This window comes from Eleginops maclovinus, chromosome 17 (genome assembly GCF_036324505.1).
Source record: "Eleginops maclovinus isolate JMC-PN-2008 ecotype Puerto Natales chromosome 17, JC_Emac_rtc_rv5, whole genome shotgun sequence".
Taxonomy (NCBI): Eukaryota; Metazoa; Chordata; class Actinopteri; order Perciformes; family Eleginopidae; genus Eleginops; species Eleginops maclovinus.
Window position 1 is genome coordinate 11,453,522 of NC_086365.1, and position 12,540 is coordinate 11,466,061.

Genomic DNA, 12,540 nt, shown 5'->3' on the forward strand with positions numbered 1-12,540 from the left:
GGAACAAAAAAAAAACTGCTTTATTTGCATCATCATTAATGCTGTAATTGGCATAGTGATAACAACAAACATAAAAAGAGTAATTTCAGTGTTTTATTTATTGGCCCAAAACCCAAATTAATCAGTTAATTTTATCAGTCAATCTCAACCAGAAATCCTTTATTCGTAAAAACCAAAAGAGACATCTAGAATATCTTTAAATGTCTGTTAAAACGAGTGAAAAAAAGGGCCACCATGTGTAAGCAGAGCTCAGATATGGCATTCAAATCATCTGACCAACGGTTCAAAGCCAAAAAGTTTTGTATTTCACTCGTAATAAAAGTTAATATGTTATATGCGTTAGTCCCCAAAAAGAACCCCAATACTACACTTCCCATAGTGCAACGTTCTAGCATCTTCCATTAGACCATAGTTCACTAACAGGCGGAGCACGGTCCGGGACCTGGACCTGGACCTGGACCTATCATCAATACATTAATAAGGGATTTGCATTTTTACGGGGCAGTTCAATTTAACCGGCGCCAACCGGAGGTGAAAGAGACGAGTGAGCGATACAGGGAGTTAAACACAAGAAGAAGAGAGAACTTCGCGGGAGACAGAGAGAGAGAGAAGGCAGACAGAAGAGTGAGTGAAGAGACGAGTCAACGGGAGAGAGAAGACGAGTGAGTGGAGAGACAGTTAGCGGGAGACCGAGAGAGAAGGCGGTGAGTGGAGAGACAGTTAGCGGGAGACAGAGAGAGAAGGCGGTGAGTGGAGAGACAGTTAGCGGGAGACAGAGAGAGAAGGCGGTGAGTGGAGAGACAGTTAGCGGGAGACAGAGAGAGAAGGCGGTGAGTGGAGAGACAGTTAGCGGGAGACAGAGAGAGAAGGCGGTGAGTGGAGACACAGTTAGCGGGAGACAGAGAGAGAAGGCGGTGAGTGGAGAGACAGTTAGCGGGAGACCGAGAGAGAAGGCGGTGAGTGGAGAGACAGTTAGCGGGAGACAGAGAGAGAAGGCGGTGAGTGGAGAGACAGTTAGCGGGAGACAGAGAGAGAAGGCGGTGAGTGGAGAGACAGTTAGCGGGAGACAGAGAGAGAAGGCGGTGAGTGGAGAGACAGTTAGCGGGAGACCGAGAGAGAAGGCGGTGAGTGGAGAGACAGTTAGCGGGAGACAGAGAGAGAAGGCGGTGAGTGGAGACACAGTTAGCGGGAGACAGAGAGAGAAGGCGGTGAGTGGAGAGACAGTTAGCGGGAGACCGAGAGAGAAGGCGGTGAGTGGAGAGACAGTTAGCGGGAGACAGAGAGAGAAGGCGGTGAGTGGAGCACCAATGAGCACCTTCACATGTGTATGAGAATGGCCCTGACACCATTTCAGCCCGGATTTAAGATCCTGGCCGGACAGGCTAGAGCTCAGTCCTCTCACTGAACAGAAGATAGTCAGTGAGGGAGTGGAATATAAGAGGGACAGAAAGACAAACCTTAAAACTGTTCAATTGTTATAATGTGTTCGGACTGATATATTATATAAGGGGCTGAAACAGTTAAGAAAGAGAAAGGGAAACTCAAGCTGCTAAGGTGCACACATTTCCAAAAGCTATCTTATTTATTTTCTCTATTTTATTTGAGATGCAGCCCGAGCGGATCATTACACATATCTACGGTATTATACTGTATATCTGTAGAGTTCAAGTGACCATAAATATTGTTGTTTTTGAATTGTACTTTGTTTGTGTGATGAGACAGTCAGTTGTTGATTACATGCAGACGTTGATACAGCTACTAGGTCACAGCTAATGAATATCACACTCATTCACAACGCCAGTTAGACATTTTGATGTTGCGGACCTTTGCTTGAGGACATTTTCTCTAACTGGACCTCGTTGAATTTTAGTCGAATACGCCTGCATTAGACCTTCTCTACCTCAATTCCCATATGGTTCAAAGTATTTGCGTTACTTTTTGAAAAGTAATCTGAACTTCATTTTTCAAAAGGGTGGATAATTCACATAGAACAATCAGTGTATTAAACATGAACATCTGTATGATTAAAAAAGACAATTCATTTTATTTTATTCGGTTCATTTTCTCTTATATGCAAAGATAATTTGGCAACCTTTCTGAGCAAAAAGGGTTTTTTAGATTGCCCTACACATGTACTTTGGATCACAATTAAGTTGTTAGGGAAAAAAAGTGTGAAAACAACGACCAAATCGTGTTCCCAGGCAATGTTGCGTCTCTCTGGCATTGCCATGGTTACACAATTGTCGCCAGCTGCACACATGTTGAATCACACGTTTCACACACATCTGTGCTGTACAAACATCCCACAGGCCAATGTGAGGGGGGAGGGGGGGGGCTGATTAAGAGGGATGTGGTGTGGATATTGGCAGCAGTAGCAACAGTTAATGGGATGCGGTAGCCTTACTCAACATAACACACTTCCTCACACAAGACGCCATCTTTCCTCGGGGCAAGTGGATCATTATGTGTCTGCACACAGGCAGATGCGGTATTAATAGCTGTATTTTATTTAATGTCAAGGACTTACATTATCTCGCCAACAGCTGTAGGGCCTGCTGTTTGATGTATGGACACACGGCTTATGGTTCAGATAGCGGAAGATGAGAGCATTGTTGGAGCGATTGTGTAAATTTGATAGCCGAGAGCCTTCCTTATCGCTGGCGAGACTGGAGTTCAATGAGTAAGCTTAGTGGTGTACTTTGAAGAGAAACGCTGCAACTTCCAAGAACTATGAAATGAAGACACTGGATAATGTTCCATTTATTTCTTTTATGGAAACTACTCTGGAGATGACCCCTCCGTTCGTCTGTCTCCCCTTCCAACGTCTCTCTTGCTCTCCTGTCCCCAGCTTCCTTCACCTGCAGCTGTATCCTCACATCTTGATTCTCACACAGCCATAATTCCGTCATGGTAGCGCTCTTATATCTTTTGATGTCGTTGTGTTGATGACGCCAGGTCTGCCAGGTCGAGTCTCGTCGTAATTATCCGACAGTACGAACGCCACCTCTCCGGAAAGTGCCCCGCTCTCATTAACAGTGGTGTTATCACACTAATTGTGCTACAGCGGGGAAATCATTTGAGTTGCAGAAGCCTAATTCCAAGGTGTGTGTGTGTGATTGTGTGTGTGTGTGTGTGTGTGTGTGTGTGTGTGTGTGTGTGTGTGTGTGTGCGTGTGCGTGTGTGCGAGGAAGTAATACATGTGTCTCGTTTTTCAGGTGTCAAGCCTGTGTCACTTGGGTGTCATTCTGAAGGTGGATGTTTGGATTCAGCAACCAAATTATAACTTATTTGATTCATTACCACCCGACCCGCCGGTGTACATTCTAAGTAATGACCGCACCGCTTCGTGGTATCTTATGAGCTTCGGAGGGTGGAATCTTGTTACATCATCCTCGCTCTCTGGCGTTCTACAACTCAGGTTCACTTGTGATTAATCGGAACCAACAGAAGGTTGTCAAACGGGACTGTTCTTTATTGCCAATTGCTGTCTGCAAAGACACACACCCATTCTCAGAACACTAACACACACAACCACACACACTTTATGATTACATCAGGCTAAACTAGCTCGTTTATCATCTTACATCACATTACCTTGTGGCCCATAGTTGTAGAGGGCAGATGGCAGCGCTGGCGCAATTGTGTGTGTGTGTGTGTCTCTGGAGGTGTAACCCGGCTCTGCATGCCAAGCTGTGCCAAGTACTCACAGCTGGCAGCGACCTAGCAGTTGGTCTCTCTGGACAAGTTGCCCCCTGCGCCAGGACAAACAGGAAATCAGCCCCGCGGCCTGGCAGGAAACTGGCTGTGTGGCGAATGGGAAATGAGGGAAGGGGGTAGGGGAGGCGGAAAGAGAACGTTGGAGAGGCAGGGGTAGCAAAAGCAACAGAAGAGATGACAGTAGAATGAGAGGAAAAGCATTGATGTACCAGAAGAGAGTTCAAGAGGCGATGTTTTTAAAGACATGGAGACGGTGGATTGATGGTGGAGAGCAGATAGGAAGCGGCCGAACACAACCTATGTCTAGTAATGATACAATTGTTACTTAAATTTGGGTTGTTAATTTAAAATGAACCTTTGATTCTCGCCTTCAAGCAACCAATTTATCGATTTGGAATCAAATGTTGCACATGTGTTTTCATAAATGTATCTGTAGCACACGATGCTCCTTTGCTCTCTCTCCAAATCTGTCGTGCGTGCCCCTGCTCTCTTCTGACAATTAAATCACCAAACGCCCGTGTTCAGAGGCCTACGCGTTTCTTGTTTACTCTCAGGCATGAGAACTTGAGTTCTCTTCTCCTGCAAAGGTGAGCTTGTTCCAAACTCTTCCTCTGAAGAACCCCAGAATGTTATTTGGCAAAAGGTTATTGTTGAGGCACATCTCAAACAGAACTAAAGCCACATAGACTCCTGTTCTCCGACGCAAGTCTCACTGAAGCTCCAGTGAATTCCCAAGGATCTTATTTGTGAAGCATTTCTATTGAGACACGGATCATTTTCCCAGAGATGTATTGTGAGTGGTTCCTTGGTGTGGTGGCAACGCTGCAGAAGTAATCACCAAGAGAATATCTTGAAGGCATTTCTACTGAGGCATGAGTCTAGTGTTAACAATTTCTTTTTTTGAAAGCTGGTCAACGGAGGACTTTTGAAGCAATCAAGGTGACCTAATGTTGCTTTTCTTGTTATGTATGTCACCAAAACACGCCACGTTGAAGGACCCTGAAAGCTGAAGGTTGTTGTATTATCAGACTCCACCCCACAGCTTTGATTATTATATCCTTTTCACATTGAACAGAAAGAGCTGTTTGGACCACCTGGCCATGAAAGTGAGTGATGACCTAGCTTGAACTGTTTCTAAGCACTAATCAGTGCAAAGCTGCTTAGTTCCACCAGCAATCAAAGGGGGCACTGTTGCATTGTGATCCAGGCTTACTGGTTCCAGTACCTCCTCTTAGCCTTTCCTCTTGTGTGTCCTTGTTATTGTGATGAGCAATGGCTAATTCCAGTGCGACCACTGGACTCTTGGAAGCCGTCCCTTCTAATCTCCTCCAGAGTCAAGGTCTAGGATTGGACCGGAGCCCGACAGTGACGCTTTAGCCTCGACAAAGACTGATTTGAGACTTTGGGATACTCGTGAGAGGTAGAGGGAGGGGGGAGGTTCCCCCAGAATGGCGGAGCAGTGGCACTCTCACCACCTCGTTAATCAGCAACGACACCATGCGGAATGCCAGTCGGCCTGTTTGCAATTAATCGTTTCAACTACAAATTTAATGGCATCAGTGTTGCCCAGAGAGAGAGGGCCGCTTTCATGTGTTGATTGTTTTCCTGCATCACTATAGAGATGCTTTCAGACTAAATACTGACTTCAAAGTGATCAGATGGCAGCCACTTTTGTCTCTTTGCCGATACGACAGCTGCTCCAACTCGCCATTTATCCTCAGTTGATTGTGGTTGACTTCTTCCGTAGTCCCGATTTTAAACTGAGGAGAAATATTTGGGGTTTTCCATCCCAACAATTTGATCAGATCGTATCTCTTTATTTTTGCGGTAAAAATGGCTATATTGTACAGTATATCCTGCTGTATTGCATTTTCCTTCTCATTCAGCATCTCTAGAATGAACACTGACATCGAATCATAATCCAGCCCCTTACCACTTCCATATCTGGTATTAAAGATCTGGCGGCCATGCGAGCACAATTTCTGGACACCTTGATCTACCCGGGTATGATGGGATGAAAGGTCTCGCTGAAATGAAGGAACCATAGCCTCTCTTTCTGCTATTAATCCTTACCTGACTTCAAGCGGACAAGACAATGATGAGAGTGCCTGCATGGCACACACGCACTTACACACACACATATACTGCCTAATTGTTACAGGCTTTGCAGCTGTCTGTCGGTCTGTCGGTCTGTCGGTCTGTCGGTCTGTCGGTCTGTCTGTCGGTCTGTCGGTCTGTCAGACTGAGCATGCTCATTACAACCTTGACAACATTCCACCGGGGTTGCCAAGGATACCAAGCAGAGCTGCCAGGTCCTGTGTATATGCGAGTGTGTATTAGTAATGCAGAAACTCACACAAATGCCTCACTTTTTTTTGTTGAGATTTTTAGACCACATATAAGCACTTTCCTCTCTGTCTCTGGCCCCCCTCTCTCCTCTTTCCTATTCTCTGTAGATCATTGTTAATCAGTCTCGTCCCATCTCCTCTCCACTGGCTGTCAGAGGCTTGTCAGAAGCCCGTCAAAGCCCCTGCAGTCCGTCACACACTGCTGCCGTTAATGACATCTGATGACACCCGTCGTTGAAGTTACCCACTAGAGATGACTGGGAACTCGGGGTGCTCCCTGCTTGGAAATTGTTTCCTTTTGTCTAGTCTGCAGTGCGTTTTAGGACATGTCAGTATAGTATTCTGCAGGGTATATTTACAAGGCATCACTTTCTTTTAGGGATGCACCAATTCCAGATGTCTCATTGGTCAATTTGGCCGATGGAGGGGAAGTGATTAGATGTCAAAACTCTCAGCAGGAGGACAACCTGCAGCAATGTGATCCTTCTGCAGTTGTTTCGAACTTTAAAGTTACCGTAGATGGACTCAGTCAGTGTTATAATCCTTCAGAAATGACAGACATAATTCAGATTTTGTTCGCCTAATAAATGACGGGTAACACAAACTGCTGTTGCGAGAAAATATGAGACAAGAGCCATATCTGAAGAGTGCGTCCCGGACGGGTCTTAGTTTTATTACAGTGTCAAATATGGTACAACACTCAACAATACCAAGAGCGCTTTGATTATACAAATATCACACACATATATATATATATATATATATATGGAATGGTGACGCACATTCGCAAGTCTCACGACACGTCTGCAGCAGTCACATAGCCTCGCTAAACAGGTGAAATTCAATCACTACCCTCGGCGCACGTCACCTTATTTGCTGATGTGCTAATGACAGAAAGAAGGGCTCAGATTGGCCGATGCCCTGTTGCATTCTTACCTACCTTCGTTACCTCAATGTTATTTTTTACAGCTGTTGAATGAATGGCTGAAGCAAATGAAAAATGGAAACAAACGACCACAAACATAAAATATAAAGTGATAGAAATACAGTAAATATAAGATAAGATTGGGAAGTAAAAGGACAACTCATTAAAAAGTTGCTGACATGATTCTGATTCAACAGGTTCAAAGATGGAAAATAAGTTGCATCAGTTTGTTTGTTTGTCCTAAAGAGTAAGTGAAACACTCTCACTGTTCCTGACTTTCAAAAGGGTACATTATGTTGTGTGTGTGTGTGTGTGTGTGCCTAAAGTAGCCAGAGAAAAAGGTTGTGCCACAGACGGTAATCATTTTGCTGACTTAAAGTTATTTTTGGGGGCTTTTTGCCTTTAATCGGATAGGACAGTGGACAGTTACAGGAAAGTGGGAGAGAGAGTCGGGGTGGGATCCGGGAAGGACCACGGGTCGGGAATCAAACCCGGGCCGGCTTCATCCCTATACTTTATTTCCTTCTCCAGTTTGTCAGCATCTTCATTCCTCTTTTTCATAACCTCTCCCCTTGCTTCCACTCTCTCCCTCTTTAATTTGTCCTCCTTCTGCACCTGATGTTCTTCTTCCCCTCTGAGTGGTGGGCATACGACGATGGCTCTACTTTCATGCTTTCCCCGATTCCTTCCTAGCTCTTTTTAAAAATGTATTTCTGCTGTCCATCTCTTTCCCCAGCAGTGCTTATTTCACACTCTCTCCGTCTGTTCTCCTTTTGTCTACTCTAGAGGAGGAAGTGGAAAACTTTGACGTGTCCAGTCTCCAGGAAGAGGCTCTGAGGAACATCGAGGCTGACAGCTTCTGGTGCATGAGCAAACTGCTGGATGGCATCCAGGTAAGTGTGTGTGTCTGTTGAAAAGACCTAGGTTGTCTCAGAACAAACTGATAAAATGCCCTCGTATGGTTTTATACTTGTATACCAGCATACTGTACTTGCTCACTCCCACTGCCCGCCATTAGATGTAGTTTCTCTAACCCATTTATTTATTTTTCTCTCTTCCAAGCTCTTTTAAAGCTCCGTTTGGCATGGATCCCTGCTCCTCTGATCTAGTCTTAATGGATATAAGTGGTCTTATCACTTCCAATTTGTTTACTTCACTTCTCCACCTGTTTGCACTTGGCAGGAAGTGTGCTACCGGCGTGCAGTATAGCCACTAAAGCCTGTTTAGATTTATACGAGGTGGCTCAGATGATAATAGGGGGGTGAGATCTCCGGACCAATAGCTAATTACGACTATTGCAATATCTCGAGTGCGATATGGGATGGATTCATACATTTTGAATCATTATTCTCATTATTATGTAAGCCAGAATAAGAGTATGGTATACGTAGTACTTTTTTTGTGTGAGAAGTAGTTTTAAGTACAGATTGGTCTTGTATTCCTTTCGGTTTTAAAGCCAACAGGAAGTCTCTTACGCTGAGTGGTTTGTATGAATTGGCTTTTCTTGTGTGGGTTTAAGAATTGTGATTGTCTTGCATATTCTAAAGCAGGTGCGGGAGTCTCGTAAGCACATAATTGCACACTACATTTTGTTTCATCATTTCTTACCCCAAAACCCTTTTTGCCCAGCAGCTCTCTTAATCGACCTCGCTCTCAGCGGTCATGGTTGAGCCATCTGTCAATTCTTAACGTGCCTGCCTGGGCTGCCGGATAGATTTGCACCTCGATTTACCATCCTCAATTTGGCCTTGGTCTTAAAATCTGTTATTACCACATGCTGGATTAAAGCACAACTTCTTTTAGATCCTATTTCCGCTGTCAGGAAATGCAAGAAACTTTGTTCCTCAGCAAAATACGTCAACTTTCCGCCACATTTTATTACAGTTTGACATTAACCGCTTTCAATAAAGTACAATAAACCGTAAAGATTACAACTCAGAACACCTCAAATATCCACTTCAAATTAGCTGAACCCTTGTAAGTGCTGGTGCATGAGTTAACAATAATGCCATGTTTGTATTTGTTGCCGTCCTGATATTAGTGGGAAGCTTGTTCTACCATTTTGGAGCCAGAATAGCGAACAGGCAGGATCGGTGTAGTGTGGGAGAAATCTGTGAGGTTAAAGAGCAGTCAAGCTGCTGCAATCTGGATTAGCTGTAGAGGTGGGATGGCACTTGCAGGTAGACCTGCCTGGAGGGAGCTGCAGGAGTCAAGGCGTGAAATGAGTCTGGACCAGGACCTGCGTTGCCTTCTGGGTCATTAGGGGACATACTGTATCCTCCTGATGTCGTACAGAGTGTATCTGCAGGAGCGGGACTTAACGTTATTAAGAGAAGCCTGTTTGGTTCAAATCGTAATGGCATGTTGGTGGTTGTCATAGCTACTGTACTGTATTCATTGCATCCTGGCACAGTAAAAAAAAAAGCATCTACCAAGTCTTCCACAGTCAGGTCAACGACCCTAATCTAAAACAACAGTTAAAAGAATGGCTGCAGCAGTTGGTCTTTGAATGTAGTGATTAGGACAGATGCTTATTGTTGTGCGGCCAAAATGTAATGGTGGAGGAACATTGTATTGAAAAGAGAGGGCCTGTTTTAAATGTTTTACGTTGTTTCATACATTTGAGCAATAAAATAAACGTCATATTGTGAAACTCCATATATGGCCCGGTCCTACATTAGAGCTAATGAACAGTATGGAGCATGTGTTGTGCATAAGAAGTGATCATCCATAAATAACTATCAATTGGTCGGCTATTCATTAAGGAAATTAATAGACGCTGTGCCTTGTTGCCCCTGAGAGAGCGAGACGGAGAGAAGCTTGAGAGCAGGGGAAGTAAAGGAGAAGAATAGAGCGTGTGTGTGTGTACGCCGCATTGTTTGTCCCCACGCTTGAGTTTGTTTGTGACCTTGGCTCCAAACTAATTACGTGCAATGCACCAGGGAAGCCCATGTTTCCCCCCTAATGCTTTCTAAACAATCTGACGGAGGCTGAGTGCCTCGGCACCATAATTAGTCGCTGATCCCTGCTCTGACCTCGTCTCAAACCCTCTCACATCCACTATACACTATTACACTTAACTGAGGGCCCGGAGGTGGGGGTTTGGGGGGCTTGGAGAAAAAGAAGTCTGCCCATGCAATTACATTTCATCACTGCCTTATGAGCACCGGGTAATATCCGTTGTCCACTTGTTTTGGACCAATTTGCCTGAAGTATTAAAAGAAACTGGTTGGAAAACGTTGAGAAGAAAACAATTCTCCCATTCGTCCTGGGGACACAGCTGGTGTATAATTACCAGGTGTACAGCGGAAAACACTTTTGAAAGTTTTCCTTTATTTTTAATACAGTTAATTGGCCATTAGCTTTGGTTTTTAGTGTCTCACTGCCATGCCTCTATCCCACCTAAAAGTGAACGGGGCTATGCTGGCTGTCAATTCACTTAAGCAGCTTCTCTAATGAGCAGCTGCTTTAATTGGCAGCACCCTCCTGCAAAGGGACAGGCGGGGATACGTATGTTAATAGAATATCCGTAGATACCAAGCGAAGTCAAAATGAGAACAACCCATACAGAAAGCCTTTCTTTAGGTGGATGTTTTTGTTCATTTTCATGCTTCAAAAGCACATAAATGTTGCAAATGTTGGAGTGTGCACAGCAAAAAATGTTATGCGTGTATTATTGGTTTATTTAGAGCTGTGGTCTATGCTGACATCCACTCTACACACCCTACGTCAGAAACACTTCAGCAGACGCTGAGTGACAGTTTCAGGGATAAATGAGTGAAGACAGCCATTCTCTTGTCCTCGCATGACCTGGAAGCCACTGCTAAATAGACTTGCGCTGTTGTGTGTGTGTGTGTTTTCAACAACATCAACAAGATAGCAGCACACAGCCCTCTACACCACATTTACACATCAAACAGACTGCCACACAGAGTCTGACGATCAAAAAACAAGGCTGAACTACTACTCTGGAAATCCAGACATTCGTAATGTTCAAATGGGCCAGTGTTTATTATTGTCTCTGATTACCCAGCCATGTGATCCATTTAGTGCTTTTCTTCCTTTAAACCAATACATAAACTACCCTCTCAGAGTGATGGTGAATTGGAAATGGCAGCTAAACATAAGATAAGAAGACGAAACAGTAAATGTCGTCTCTACAGATCAATACATCTTCCCATTTGCAACACACCTCTGCTAATTTGACCCTAATGTAACCCCAGTCTCTCCGGCAGTCAATTAGTCTTGTACAGAGCTAAATTGAATAGCGCCTCTGGCTAACATGACTAATTTAACTTGTTAAAATTGTTCAATTTTTGCCGTTTCATTGAATGAAATTGGAGCTGCCCGTTATCAGGCTGTTGATTTTATACATGTCTGGTTAATTTGATAATATATTATTGTATAATGGCTTTAACTGACTATATACAAGCATATAACATGAAGTGCTCATAACTGCCATCCTCAGTATGTAGGAGCTATGCCGCTGTCTCTCCTGCCATGCCCAGCGAGGGAAATAAAGTCAAAAAGTTAAAGAAGTCCATTATTCTGCCAGCACCACCCCCAAGGGGTCTCAATTTTAGAGCCAGTGGATGAAAACCTGGCTTTTATGTTAATTCTGCAGTTAGTCCTTTTACATCAGGGTCTCTTAAATGTATTTCCCATTCCAGGACCCTTATTGGAGTAATTTCCCATGGATCTGAACTTATATACCCATGGCAGACTTTACAAATGAGGGTCCAAGAGGGAAATGTCTGCAACCCTTTTTTTGGGTTTGGGTGTGGTAGTCTGTTCCACAATGAAAAATTGGTTCGAAAATGTTTATTATTTATCAGATTGGGCTTTTATATTCAACCTCAATCCTATTGCCGGACACAGATCATATTAAATGTATTCATTCAGTTTTTTTTCAAATACTTTGTGGCTGAATTTTTTTTCCAGGTGACCTAGCAAGTATGATATGTGGCAGGTGTTCCACAGTAGTGATCTGGTCTACCGATGTGCCAGAGGCTTAGACATTAGCTTAGCATTCACATCTTTAGGTGTAACTTCTATCCTGTTAATCCCTTTGCTGTCTGAATAAAATAAACAGCATTTAATTAAAATACACAAATAATAGATGGTCAACAGCTCCCTCTCCTGCTGCTCTATGTCGGAGTTATCTCCAGCCCCCCCCTCCCCCTCCCCTCAATGAGCATAAGCTAATCAGAGTGTGCCTGCTCATTGTCAAGGTAACCATCTGTTTCCGCATTGCGAGCCAGAGATGGGGTCTCCCTCGGATGGGAACAGGGGTCCGAGAACCGACGTCTAGCAGACGGTAGCCAGACCAAACCAGACGCCATGTCCTGTTCTGGTTTCCCCAAGGGGCCGCTACTGTCACCTTGGGCTGTCACTCAACACACACACACACACACACACACACACACACACACACACACACACACACACACACACACACACACACACACACACACACACACACACACACACACACACACACACACACACACACACACACACAGTCACACAGTCACTGGAGGAGTGATCTGC

At 44.3% G+C, this 12,540-nt stretch overlaps 1 protein-coding gene across 5 annotated transcripts in view; it reads left to right on the forward strand.

The window, feature by feature from the left end:
- tbc1d22a (TBC1 domain family, member 22a) overlaps positions 1 to 12,540 on the forward strand; it is a 105,002-nt gene that overhangs the window by 48,438 nt on the left and 44,024 nt on the right. For all 5 annotated transcript variants that reach the window (XM_063906035.1, XM_063906034.1, XM_063906037.1 and 2 more), the window contains one exon: positions 7,777 to 7,883. In XM_063906035.1, coding sequence (XP_063762105.1) covers positions 7,777 to 7,883 — 107 coding nt within the window. The remainder of the gene's footprint in view (positions 1 to 7,776; positions 7,884 to 12,540) is intronic.